This window comes from Melanerpes formicivorus, unplaced genomic scaffold (assembly GCF_026170545.1).
Source record: "Melanerpes formicivorus ecotype bairdi unplaced genomic scaffold, bMelFor1.0.p_v2 SCAF_33, whole genome shotgun sequence".
In the NCBI taxonomy this organism is placed as follows: Eukaryota; Metazoa; Chordata; class Aves; order Piciformes; family Picidae; genus Melanerpes; species Melanerpes formicivorus.
This window is the reverse complement of record NW_027142385.1, coordinates 4,169,275-4,183,165: the sequence shown is the minus strand read 5'-3', so window position 1 is coordinate 4,183,165 and position 13,891 is coordinate 4,169,275. Positions and strand designations below refer to the sequence as shown.

General features: G+C 48.2%; 1 protein-coding gene across 4 annotated transcripts in view; it reads left to right on the top strand.

The window, feature by feature from the left end:
• Positions 1-5,876, top strand: part of PBX3 (PBX homeobox 3) — a 117,160-nt gene extending 111,284 nt beyond the window's left edge. For 3 of the 4 annotated variants that reach the window (XM_068155719.1, XM_068155718.1, XM_068155717.1), the window contains exon 9: positions 1,580-5,876. In XM_068155719.1, the coding sequence (XP_068011820.1) occupies positions 1,580-1,672 (93 nt within the window). In that variant the 3' untranslated portion in view covers positions 1,673-5,876. The remainder of the gene's footprint in view (positions 1-1,579) is intronic. The other variant, XM_068155720.1, reaches the window with a different exon arrangement.
• The last annotated feature ends 8,015 nt before the right edge of the window (positions 5,877-13,891 follow it).

The following is a 13,891-nucleotide window of genomic DNA, read 5'->3' as shown; positions in this document are numbered from 1 at the left end:
AACCACCAGAGTAAGGATTAATTTATTTGGAAAAAAAGAATGCTTGCTGACAACCTCTCCTCCAGCTGCCAAGCTGAGTAAAAATATTGTACATTTGTTGTTTATAAATTTGGATAAAAGAGGAATGATGTTTACTTCAGATGGAATATCTTTAGACTCGTATCTGCACAAGAGTTTTTCTTCCTCTAAGTAGATTCTCCTATCTTTAAAAGAATAAAAAAAGGCAGCAGCACCGCTGCCTTTGGAGCAGGGTTTTGTGCGTTTTCAGTCGGTGTCTGATCACTTCGGTGCCTTAAAGCAGGGGGTGTGGTTTGAGGCGACTGCAGGTTGGGTGTTGCTGTTAATTTGACTTAGGAGAAGCCAACCCCAAACCTTTGAATTTGTCAGCACAAGCGCTCCTCTGTTTGCTGTTTTTCATCTGCAAAGGAGATAATTACCAAGGCTTCTTTCTTGTCCTCTTGGAGCCATAAAACATTTCCTTTCCTCGTGATAAATGAACCATTTTTTTTTAATGTAAAACCTCGCCGGGCTGGGTGCGTGGGTTCGAGGGGCAGCGGCCAGGCAGGCACCACACGATGCCATTGCACCTCCTGCCCCATCCTCCTAGGACAGGGCAGTGCTTCCATGGCCCAGAGTGCCACGGATCGTTTTGGTAATGAAGCACGTCATAAGCACATTAGCATAGGCTAACCTTTCCCTGCCGGGAAGCGTCCCTGCCAAGGCCGGGGGCGCCGGGAGCGCGGGGCCGGGCGGCTCTGGCGGGCTGCGAGGAGAGGCCTCCCCGTCACTTCCACTCAGCGTCCCCCAACTCACGAGCCCCGCGCCTCCCTCTTCCTGACTGACATAAAAATATGTAGCGACAAGCTGTCTGCCACAGCAGAAATTTGATCAGACATTGATTTCAGCAATTGCCTCGATCGGCCGAGACATAAGGCAAATTTGTTCCTGAGCACTGCTCTGGCTGAGGCAGGTCTGACGCGGCGAGGGCCGGCGGCGCGCGGAGCCATGGAGCCGCGGCCGAAATAGGGGCTGCGTTTAGAGATAATTGGAAAGCTGATCCCAGCAGCCCCTTTCCGCCTGGCAGCCCCACGTTTGCGTGCTGGCAGATCGCGTGTGCAGGGACCCGGGCTGGCCGGGTGGAGCAGCTCTGCAGAAGGCCGGAGAGAGGTGATTCCAAACTTTGGGAGATGAGGGGGTTAACACGGATCACCTCAGACTCGTCTTCTCAGGGGAGAAAGCTGACGTGTCGGCTAAAGGGATGTTCTTCATTAAAGCGCGGATGGTCGCTGCAGAAACCCCAGAGTCTTAATTGCAGGCAACACCTGGCTGAGCAGCTCCTGCTTCTCCAAGTCGCCTTTCCGCTGGAGGCTCGGTGTTTCCGCAGCGCCTGCTTCCAGCATCGCTTGCCTAACGCCCACTGCTGTTTCCTTTCCCAAATCCTGCAGCCAGAGGGAGTGTAGGAGAATCTCCTTCCCAGAGCATCTTCTCCCAAACCCCGGGCATGCCAGGCTGAACCTTTCAGTGTATGGTGTAATTAATATGCATAATTGTATCAATTGAACTGTTTTTCCCTTTTCAGGCTAATGGAGGCTGGCAGGACGCAACTACTCCATCTTCTGTGACTTCCCCTACAGAAGGGCCGGGAAGTGTGCACTCTGATACCTCTAACTAATCTCCTAGCAACACTTTTTCCCTGAGCTGAGATGCCTTGATTAGCGCATTCAGAGTCACAGGAGAAAAAGGAAAGAGTTTTTTGTAGCCAACCACCTACAGCTTTACTGTAAAACCTTGTCTTATTAGAAAACTTGGTAAATCTGTTTTTTAAAGGTATCATAAGCATTTGTATTTATACTTCAACCACACAATGTTAAAAAGCACTTTATCCAATTAGGCCAAGATTTAGCATTGTTTATAGCCCTGTAACTATTTTATCATAATTTATTATCAGCAGTTTTAACAATGTTGGTCTAACAGTTGCCAATTACTTGGCCTTAAGGGTAAAAGTACAGGACAAGCTTAACCTCAGTAGCAAGAGCAGACACAAAGAAACACCTCACCTAAAATTTAACTTTGTGCATATTTCCATGGAGAGCCGGATCGCAGACTTTGATTGTGTTTAATCTTTTCATATCTCTTATAGAGTTGGAATAAAAAGAGCTGTTCGGTTATTTCGGTTAACGATGGTTGTGTTTAAGAATCCTTATTCGTCACATTTTTGTTGTGATCTATTGTCTTACAAATTAGATTGGAAACCAGGAGGATCTTTTCTTGCTAAAACTGCCCGGACCCCAAGTCGAGTCTCCTCTCTGTATTTCGACACCGGACTAGGTTGTTCTTAGGAGATGAAGACACTTGCTGCTGATCTCTGTGAAAGCCAGACCTGGGGTTTTACAGTACGAGCTAGGTGCTGCACACGCCTGCCAGGATTTGTTACCTCCTCTTGGCAGCGAACCACAAACAAACAAAGGAAAAAAGCAAAGGAAAAAAGCACCATCATATGGAGTGTTGTACATAGTGTAGCAAAAGAGTATTTATACATCTCACCAATCAAACACAGCTTTATTACCTCATGCGAACTCATACAAACCAATAGACTTTCAACATGTTCTGTAGCTTAGAGTGCTCACTTACTACCTCTGAACGATACTCACGCTGTAGTTTGTCTCTTTCTTATCTTTTTGCATCTTGTAATTAACTCTTTGTTTCCCCATGAAATGTAATGTACATTGTAATCTTTTAAAAGAATCAGGGTTGCGTTGGCAACTTTTAAAGAAGCAGAAATGGAAACATGGGGGTCTTAGGTTTAACACAAAACAGTGAAACTGTTGTAAATACTGAGAAACATTTTGAATGTTCTTCATCTTGTTACTAATCCACGCAAAAACCAACAACTAATTGTAATGCATACAGACTTCAGTATTCAGTACTGTATATTCCCCCCTGTGTAACAGGGGGCCCTTTCTTTCTCTCTTTTGTATTGTATGCGATTCTGAAACTGATTGAGTCATGAAAATAATTTGTGGCAGTGATTCTAATGTATTAAACCGTTTCGTGTTACTTTCTAACTGGATTACACCCTGGATTGAAAAGTCTTCCTCGTGGTAGTTATATGTAGTTTCAAACATGAATAAACTTTTTGCTTTCATGATCAAATGTTGATGTAATTTCTTCCTGCTCAGTCGAAGTCAGACCTAGGAGATGAGTAGGCTACCAGGAGTGCAAGCTGTCACAAAGCAGGAGCTGAGCATTTCTTTAAATACCAGTAGGTCGTTGTGCCCTCTCGCCTGGAGGAGGCTGGAAATCCTGGAGAGGTGCATCCTGGCAGGAGCAGGAACAGAAGCAGGAGCAGCATTGCTGCCAGTCCCTGTCTCCACTTCCACCCCACTCTGCTTGGGAGCAAAAATTGAAGTGGAGGTGAAGGAAGGGGTCAGTCCTTTAGATGAGTTTAAAAACCATTATCATACTCACTCTTGATTACCATCTTTATTTAACATTAACTTTGGAACGACAGCCTAGGCTAGCAAGTGTAATGTGATTATAACAATATTTTTCTTTATTAAAAAAACTTTTTTGGAAGGACATATATATATAAATGCTAATTTTACATCTTTTTAATGAAGTAAAGGTCAATAACAGGTAATAGCCTATTTACCATATCTCAAGGAAATTGACTCACAGGAAATCAAATTAACGTTAATCACTTGCAGCAAATGGTCTTTGATAAATACAACTACTTACTACTTGGGTTAGTGTAGCTAGGCAGGAGAGGGGCTAGTGCTCACTTCTACCAGCCCGTGCCAGGCTGGAGCCTCAGAGCAGCTGCCTGCCCATCATGTTTCCTTTCCAGTCAGCTGTTCCAGCCTTTAGGTGTTGTTTTGGTGGCTAAGCAATTACCTGCATGATTCAGTGAGCTTGTGGGTCAACTTTTCTTATCAACAACTTCTTGTTTCAGGTGATTTTGTAAAATACCTTTGTTCACCCGCTCCCAGCTGCAGGACCATTGCCATACTCTTCTCTCTCTACATCCCACACGCCCTCATGCACCAGTTACTGCTTCTGCTTCTATGGATGGAGCAGACACAACTTCTCAATCAGTTTTAGAATTGAACATTGCTTCTTTCACTTCAGGTGGTGCATTTACATACATAAGTCAATAGCTAGATGTGCATTGCAAAGCCTTCATTATCAGGTAACGAGAGTTTGGGGCAGATGGGGTCCGTGGACTTCCTAAGACTTCTGTGTGTGGAGGACAAAGCACCAAACGATTTGCATTTGCTAATGGAACTCCCCAAGTCCACACGCTCAGTGTTTATGCTCCAGCTCAATGGAAACAGTATTTTAAATGTAAAGTGTGTCAGTGGAGGCGTAGGCAGCGTAATGAACACACAGACGTCCCTCATCTTGATCACATCTCTGCTGGCCACAGGCAAGGACCTGTCACACACTGAGGAGGTTCATAGGAAGGCCATCAACAACCTTTGGGCCGCACTTGCATGCCCCGTGCCCGCTGGGCATCATTAGTGTGCTGCTTTACAGCATTAAGGCTTTGGGTCCCTTTGAATTACAAGTGCAATTTGGCCTTTCCTTACATTGGCGAACAGCCACGTGGTTACATGGCAAATAATAAACATCTTGTCCTTGAGGCTTGATCACACATCAGAAAGGTTTACTGCAAGCACCAGTATTAGGATCATGCTCTTGATGGTATTGTGTTTCGCCCAGTAGCTACACCCTGAACGGCCATCAGAAACTTGTGCAGGAATGGTGACTTGTGCAAGGATCCCTCCTCTGTGCACACGGCCAAGATGGGCCATGGCGCTCTGGCCATGAGGATCCTCTGTTGCACCTGTCCCAAAGCGGGGAGGAGACCCTCAGCCCTCCCATCCATTGGACCGTTAGTGGTGTGATTCTGATTCCCTGCATGCAGGTTTGATGTGTTGGCAGATATGAGTATCCCTGTAACTGGAGCTGCCACAGCCTCATGTCCCAGTGCACCGTGGTGGCAGAGGGTCAAAGCCTACCAGACTGTGGCCCATGGCCATGGCTCCCTCCAGCCCTGGAAAGTGCCAGCATGGAGACCCCACCCAGAGCATGTTAGGAGTGGCAGGGGAATTTGCAGATGGTCTCAGAAATCTCCATCTCCAGTGCCCAACACCATCCTGATGAAGGCACTGTCCACACTGCACTGTGCATTACAGGGCTGTGACAGGTTCAGGAGTGTCTGGAGGAGAGACCCACAGTGCTCCCCTGGGCAGGGCTCAACCAGTCACTTTTGCGACCGGCCCCAGCTCTGTCCAACCTGCTGTGCCCCTGAGCTGGGGATCTGCACCACAGCCACTGCACCAAGGAGCTGGCAGTGGCTGGAGCAGCCTGCAGAGGAGCCGTGAGAAGCCCTGCAGCCAGGGAGAAGCGATGCCTGGCATCCTGGCAGAAGCACCCACTCGCAGAGCTGTGAGAGCAGCCCTGCAATCATCTCACAGCCCCATGAAGAGCAGCAAACCTTTGTGCACCAGAAGCAACACAGGTGATGATCTCCTCTCCCTGGCATTCAGCCACCAAGCTCCTGGCTCCCTGCTCCTGGCCTTGGATGCAACGAGGGATTCTTAGCCCAGGAAGGGAAGAGTCAGGGAGGTTACAACCTTCCAAAATCCATGCCCCACAGGACTGGTTCAGTGGGGGCAGCTCTGCTGACAATGCGAACTTGGCATGAAGTGTGGGATGCTGAACGCCACCGCGTTACCCTGTGGCGGTGCCTTTTGCAGAGACCACAGAGGAGTAAGATGCTGATGCCAGTGTCTGTGCCATGTATTTCCAATGTGATAAAAATATCTCCCGAGTAACTGAAGATGTTTCCAGTTTGTGTTAATAAAATACATCTTTTTAAAGAATGGAATTCTTCAAAGATTGGCAAATTTTATTTTATTTCATTAGCTTTAATGTCACTGCCATATGGACTGTGAAGAAAAGTGAACCATTAGATCAGAGGGACTGAGTTATCAGCATGACACAGAACGCACTGATACAATTGTTAAGGATAAGCCCTGGGAGTGATTTATGGCGTGCATTGTATTAGCCACAGAGGAGTTATGATATGCTCCCCATTCCTGTATCATATTAGGATTTTATTAGTCTAATATGACACGGTAATATAATATATGATTAGGATTCCCATCCAGTTATCCTTCCCTTGGTGGTGGAGAGCAGGAGAAGGTTTTGTGTGCAGTAGCTCCCCAGGCGTTGTGCCCATGGCGGAGAGGAGATGCCTGGAACAGCACTGCTGCTAAATTGGTCTCCTGGGTTTCCAGGTGAGGCATGGGTGCTGCTCACTCCTGCAGGCACACTGGGCACCCTGAGCAGCCAGTCTGCTACCAGATTTGTTTTCCCCGTGCACCTGAAATACAAAGCCACTTGCTCCTTTGTGCACCAGGCAGCAGTGGGAAGGATGGTGCCAGCATTTAAAATCTTTGCTGACAGCCACCCTGCAGGTGCTGGGCTGTGTCCGAGCAGTACCTGGGAAATGAGCTGTGACAGGCCAGAGCAAATCTGCTTCAGGCACCAGCCCTGTCGAGGTGTCCTGCAGCACTAGCGATGCCCATCTCACCACAGGCTTGGCACAGTGGGAAGTATGATGTGCCCAGACCAAGAGAAGGGGAGCCATTGCCAAAACAAGTGGGCACAAGTTGAGACTGTAGGATAAGCAAGGGGGGTGTTGATGCAGCTGCTGGTACCATGAAATGGCAGCCGACAGGCTCCTGCTGCCCTTGCTGAGGCCATGTGGGTGACCATGTTGTGTTTAGTACAGTCCAAAAGCCCCAGGATGCTGCCCTCATCTACACACATATATGTCTCATTTGGAGGCCAGTGCAGCAGCATCCAAGACACTGGGGACACTGGGCTGGGTCTATGCTACATTGTGCCAGCTGGGCAGCTGTGGTCTGGTCCTGGTCCCCCAGGGGCAGAGTCACTTGGCTGGCAGCTGCAGATCTGGAGTTGTCCCTCCCACAATCACCCATGACCCCTGCCCTGCACTGGCTGTCAGCCAGCAAAGGGACATTAAGCAACACCAGTTACATGTGGCTGGGACAGCCAGCACCAACTGGGTACAACCTCAAAGCCCCAAGCCCTCCTTGCCCCTCTGTGATCCTCTACTCTTTGTCTGAGCAGGCTGGACACAGGCACTGTATGCCCCAGCATCATGATGGCACCACATGGTGCAGTGTCGGAGGTGAAAGCAGGAGCTGTGCTGCGGGCTGAGCTCAGCCCCATGCTGCAGGATGCATTGACATGACACGCTAATTGTTCTGCCTTGTTACAAGATCCCCCTTGCCCCCACACCTGTCCCTGCATGACTCTACCCACTGAAAACTCCACTTTCCTAACAAACCCCGATGACAAACTTTTCTTCAAAGTTTCCTGGTGCTCCCTGTCCATGTGTTGCCAAATCCCCTGTTTTGCCTGGGAGCAGGCTCTGAAGTAAACGCCGTTTGTAGCCTCGTTCTTGCCTCCAGCAGCAGCAGCAGGGAAAAAAAAGTTCAAGCATATCAGAGTGCTACTAGGTGATAAATCCCAAAATCTATATCAAAGCCTATTTGATCATCTTCCTGTCATTGATATAATAAAAAGGATTAATTTATTGGAGACTGCCAAAACCCTCATGTGGCAACAAATTTAAGGATCTTGTTTACACAGGCTAATTAAAACCAATTAATTTCATTCATATCTGTGGCTACTAATGTGGGTGCAGACGTGTGTGCTTGTGTAGGGGCTGCCATCAGTATGTATATGGCATGTGAGGCCATGCCCCTTTCCTGAGGTGGAGGGTACCAACCCTTGGGGGCATGGGTGGACTTGCAGGCTGCCCCAAGGAGCACACCTCTGGACTAGTGGCTCCCTGATAATAAAGGAGTCCTCCTCTTCATCTTGCTGCTCCACATGCTCAATTCTCGGGCTAGCACTGGGAGAAGGGAGATGCCTGGAGGAGCTTAGGGTTGCTCCTCTCACAGAATCACAGAATCACCAAGGTTGGAAGAGACCTCAAAGATCATCAAGTCCAACCCAACCCCACAGACCCCATGACTAAACCATGGCACCAAGTGCCACATCCAGTCCCCTCTTGAACTCCTCCAGGGATGGTGACTCCACCACCTCCCTGGGCAGCACATTCCAATGGTGAACAACTCTCTCAGTGAAGAACTTTCTCCTCACCTCCAGCCTAAATCTCCCCTGGCACAGGTTGAGACTGTGTCCTCTTGTTCTGGTGCTGGTTGCTTGGGAGAAGGGACCAACCACCTCCTGGCTACAACCTCCCTTCTGGTAGTTGTAGACAGCAATAAGGTCTCCCCTGAGCCTCCTCTTCTTCTGGCTCAACAACCCCAGCTCCCTCAGCCTCTCCTTGTAGGGCTTGTGCTCGAGGCCTCTCCCCAGCCTCGTTGCCCTTCTCTAGACATGTTGAAGTGTCTCAATGTCTTAAACCGAGTGTCCCAGTTCTGGTGAGGTCTGTTCCCAAGCAGAGTGAAGACAGCCCACCCAGCCACTTACCGAGGTGATGGTATTCCTTCTCCAGTAGTAGAGTGCAGACCCCCAAAGAGGAGACAGCACAAGTGTGCATGAACTCTGTCCCCAGCACCTCCAGCCCTGACACATTTGTGTGCTACTCCTGCACCATCATGGCTCCCCATGTCCAGGCTACTGCTCCCTGTGCCGAGGAGCGGACAGCCTGGCACTGGGGCCTGGCGTGCTCTGCCAGCAGGCTCCACGGAGGGCATGCGGCCACCCCTCGCCCCTCACCCCTCGCTGCTGGGAGCCTGGGCGAGAGGCCTGGGGAGCGCAGGAGGCTGTTCCATGCGAGCCGAGCTCACCTCTTCACGCCATCCATTAGGGTAATGAAAGGGCTTCTGCCTTCTCTTTGGTGGTAAAATTCAGCATAAAAGAGCACGCGTCATTAAATATGGAAATCCAGAATTTTATTAGCAATCTGCTAGATCTGAACTGACGCCAATTAAACAAAAAAGATATCATTTATTAAAGGGAAAAAAAAAAAAAGAAGAAGCAGAAGAAGAAGAAGAAAAAAAAGGCAGAGTTCAAGTTGTATTAAATATGAAATGCAATTTGCTGCTGGTTGTGATTTATTACCGTCGGTACATTGTTCAAAGAAGCATGTTATATTTCAATAGAGAAATATTGTTTATTCATTAATATTTTAAAACTTGCTTATTGCTGTGTACGACTCTCCTGCAGAACGAAACTTATGATTTAAAACATGAATTAATAAACACATTTGAAAGTGTTAGACAATATCATAACCACTCATTTTTCATTTTCCTGGGAGCGTATTAAACTTTTATAATTCTCTCTGTGCCATTATTTCCCAAATAAAGGTATGGGCTCTAAATTACTAATTTCAGGTAAAGAGGAGAGAAAGCAATAACATATGTTGGGAATCAGTCACTATATCGTGCTAATGTGGGCTCGGTACTCTTCTTGTTGCATTATTCATAAATCTTCTGCTTAGTGCCACGTCCTCTGAAGAGGGTTCCCTGTGCCCTGGGTGCTTCTCCCTTGGCAGCTGTAGAGTTGCAGGTACAGCGGCACGACAGCGATGCGTCGCGCTCTTAATGCAAGGAAACGTTTGATAGAGGCTGACATCCTAAATGAGGCTGAAAATATTTTATACAAAACGTGATAAAGCAATAATGATCTCAGAGCCCTCAGGTTATCTTGGTTATTACCTGCACCCACCACTTGAATCAGCAGCATTAAGGGGGCCAGACCCAAGACGCAGATACCTCTGAACTCATTAGTCCTGAGTACTTTATATAGACTCACCTATCAGTTGCTTGATTTAAACTAACCTTTTTTGTATCTTAAAAATCTCTCCTGCCTCAGCCTTGCTGTATTACCATAACAATAACCAGTATTTCAATTTTAAGAACTCATTTTTCCTCAAATAGAAAGTGCCAATCAATTTAAAGAGCAGAAGATGCACGCTGAAGGAGCAGGCAGGGCATGTGCTCTGGGTGTCTCACCCTGCTGCTTCCAGCCCCTTGTGTCCAGGAAGTGTTTCCTGGCACTGCACATTCTCCTTCTCACTGGCCACCCCAGCTGGGCTCTGTGGCACATGCTGGGCAGTGGAGAGTCACCTCCTAACCTTCCATTGCAGGGGAGTGGGGTGAAAATAATTGAACTGGACATGAAGCTGACATTTAGAAAGCTTCCCCAAATGCTGGCCGTTTAACGCCAGTAGTGCTGCAATGTGCATGACTGAAAGCAAGACCCTGCCCAGCCTTTCCGCTTGGGAGCAGCAACACCAGCTGAACAGTTGAGGAGTGAGGGGTGCAGAGAGGTGCAGGAGGGGTCCCCAGGGCCATGAGCACCCAACAGTGGTGACTCCATGTTACCTCATGTGTAATGAGTTGCTGAGTGCTCCAGCTTTGCCCACTGGCAGTGGCTCCAGTCTGGGGTCCAGGGTACCATAGTGCAGGTCCAGGGGATGTGTCAGGGCCAGAGGAAGCATGGGGGCCGTGGTGGGAGGGCAGGCAGCTCTGCACCTCACCTGATTGATGGTGGGTGGTGAAGAGCTACTGTTCACACCAGGGCAGCCCTCACACCTGACAGTTAATGTAAATTAACTATTCACTTCTTCATTGGGCAAAGTGATTTGGCAAACCTTATTACTCCTAGCCAGTCAATTAATTAAAGTTCAGTGCTTAATCAAGTTCCAGTGGTCATACACGGGGCACAGGATTTCTCTTTCTTGAGCACCTCACTCAGAGGTTAAATGAGAAGCACATGGAAAGGGCAGCAGGGCTGAGCCAGCTGCACTCGGCTGCCCAGTTCCTCCTCAAATTGGCCTCCACCTTGTCCCTGCTGGACCCAAAGCAGCCACGTGTGAGCTTGAGCTACCCCAGCAGCACTAGGGTATTTGGCAGGCTCAGCAGTGAGCTCCAAATTGGTGGCATTGCCCTGCCAAGTCTGGCTGCCTGTGGTGCCATGGTGGTGCTGGAAAGGGAGGCACTCCTGGGCACCACTTCGGTGCAGGGAGTGGGAGGCATCAGTGCAAGCCCCAGATTCTCTTGCCACCCCAGAGCCTCTCTGCACTGGGGCACTCAGAAGGATTCACTTGGAAATGCATTTTCTCCCCACCACGGCTTGGCAGACAAAGGAGCCATGATAAAATTTGTTCCTGGCCAGGAAAAATGGCTGCAGGTCAGGGAGGACTGGGCTGCGTGGGGCACAAGACTGGAGAGGATGCGGATGGCAGGCACAGGCTGCCCGAGGTGGAGAAAGGAGGGGATACTGCAGGTCTCTAGCAGAAAAATGTCTTTCAAATAGGCCTGACCATGTGTTTTAGTAACTCTCCAGACCATCCATAACTGGGAAGGAGATGCTGTCCAGCGCACACGGGCAGCAGATTCAATTAGGTTTCTCTCTCCCCAGAACATAGCACAAGAAGCAATCTCTCTTTTTTGAAGAATGTAATAACAGAGTGCAATGGAAATGCGTCAAAGAGACTCAGAGAACAGGATCCCTGCCTTAAATCTTGAAAAGCAGTCAAGAAAAATATGTTGTTTACCTGAATTTGTTTTTCATAAGGTCTCCCAGAGGATTAATAAACTAACCTTTCGGCTGTGAACACCTGGTCCTACACACCATCAATAATGCAGGCTTCACCCACTGCATTAATACACACTTAGTGTGGGAGGCAAATTGCAGAGACCTAAACGGAAGTTACCAAACAGACCATGCTCGTGACAAAGAGGTCACCAAGGGCCCCTGCCCACCTGTGTGTTTGCCCAGCTCCAGAACCAAGGGAGCTGGATTCAGCCCCTTGGCATAATCTCACAGCTCTGCTGCTGTGCCCCCCGCTGCCCACTGGCTGCCACATAATATAAGGCACTGAAAGGATATTTAGCCTGCAAAATATAGCCACAATAAATAATCAAAGCAGGACAACATGTTTCTTTGCAAGGTCTTTCATGCTTTTGTGCAGCTTGCAGATGAATGGTGAAACACTCCATCCTCTGGGGCTGGCTGGAGTAAGGACAGTGGAAACAAGGCTTCGAGTTCAGACCTGTGCAGGAGTGTTTGTTGTAGGGTACTGGATTTACAGTGAGCTTGTGGTGGACAGAAGAGCACACCTCTGTGTGGGTCAGAGATGTCTCAATACCAGGCAGCTGAGCAGAGCCCAAGGCAGGTTCCAGGCCTGCAGTCAGAGGCTATGGGCACCTGCTTGTGGCCCCATTTTAGGTGATGTGCTCAGCGGTTTCTGGGCTGCCAGTGCTGGGCAGGAGTACTGACCTGACCCTGCATTTTCCAGCGAGGTCCCAGGTGCTTCCTCTTCCCAAATGTCCCTCCTGCCTGGGAGGCTGGATATTCCTGACCCAGTGGGCCTGGAGCAAGGACCATTGCCAGAGGTGGCAGGAGCCCATGACCAGCCCCTGGCAGGACTTTGCCTTTGTAGGGGATTGAGAGGCATGTTCGAAGAGCAAAGTGTCCCAACAACAGCCCACTGACAGCTGCACGCTGCCACTGAGTGAGTCTGTAGGCTCGAGCCTGGCATCCCTTAATTGATTGATAGGCTCGGACTGTCAGCACTTAAAGAGATAATTCAATTTATAAAATCCTATTAAGTAGTGAAAGATTTTTTGATTGTTGAATTGTTTCCTATGTTATGCAAGTCATTTTGGTCCCCCTCGCTTGGAAATCTGCTACCCATTTGTGAGAGGGCTGGTAACAGCGTCGTTCCTCATCGATGGTGGATGCTCAGATGCTCAGACCATGGACTGGTGCAGGACTTAGGCAACAAGGGCAAAGTGGTCTCTCCATGTCCTGTAGAATCCCAGTGTCCTGCAGCATCCTGGCATGCAGGACTGTCCTTGTGGCTTTCCCACAAGTCTTTTCTTGGGCACAGACAGAGGCTATGGCACCTCAAACACCCTCCCAGCCCCACAACCCAGCCCCCCCTCCCACGAGGGTCACCACGCCAGAGCATCACCATGACCCCGTGGCTGCCTGTTAGGGTGTACCCTGCCGTGAGGTCCCTGCGTGGCCCTGCCACCCTGAATGAACCCCCCCCCCACTTCAGAGACACCAAGCTAGGGCACAGGTAGGAGGCCCCTGAGTTGCCACGTGGCAGCTGAACTTTCTTTTCTATTTCCAGTGCGTGCGCTTTGTTTCCATCCACCACCCCCACGCTGATGCAAACTCCCCTCTTGGGTTTGTTTCCATAGAAATCCTCAGCTGTAAATCCTTAAGTAACTTTTTGTTTTATTATTATTATTATTTATTTATTTTTTTAAAGTTATTTATAGTGTGCTATTAATGTCCTTTCAAGCCAAGGACTCCAGGAAATGAAATAATAGAAAAGGCACCACTTTGAAATGCATCCAGGCATTTATTGTTAGTAAGTGAAAAAGTAACATGAGCATTTAAAGAAAATATTGGCAGATAAATTGGGTTTTAAGGGAAATATAATTGGATATAATTTCTGCTTCATTCAGTTAGATATTTATTGTTTTATTGACTTATTTTCTTTTATTTATAAGAAGGAGCTTAAGCTGAAATTTAATTTTGTTGATATAAATATTTGTTTCCAGAGAAAATTTGGCATCAAAAGAATGTTATCTCAAGAGGATGCTGGCCCTGATAAAAGCACACAGCTTTTGCAAGGGTTTGGCTTTAAATATTTCCAATCTCGGTAAATATGAAGCAGTGGTATATAATCATCATTATCATAACAATTAGCATTATTCTAATTGATGGGCAGGGCTAATGGCAACGCAGCCACGTGGAAAATCCGTGCTTGCTGCATATTTGACTTCTTCCCACAGTTTTTGCTGAGATGTACAGAATTTGAGCTTCTCCTTAGGAGAAACCCCACCCTGAGCAGAAG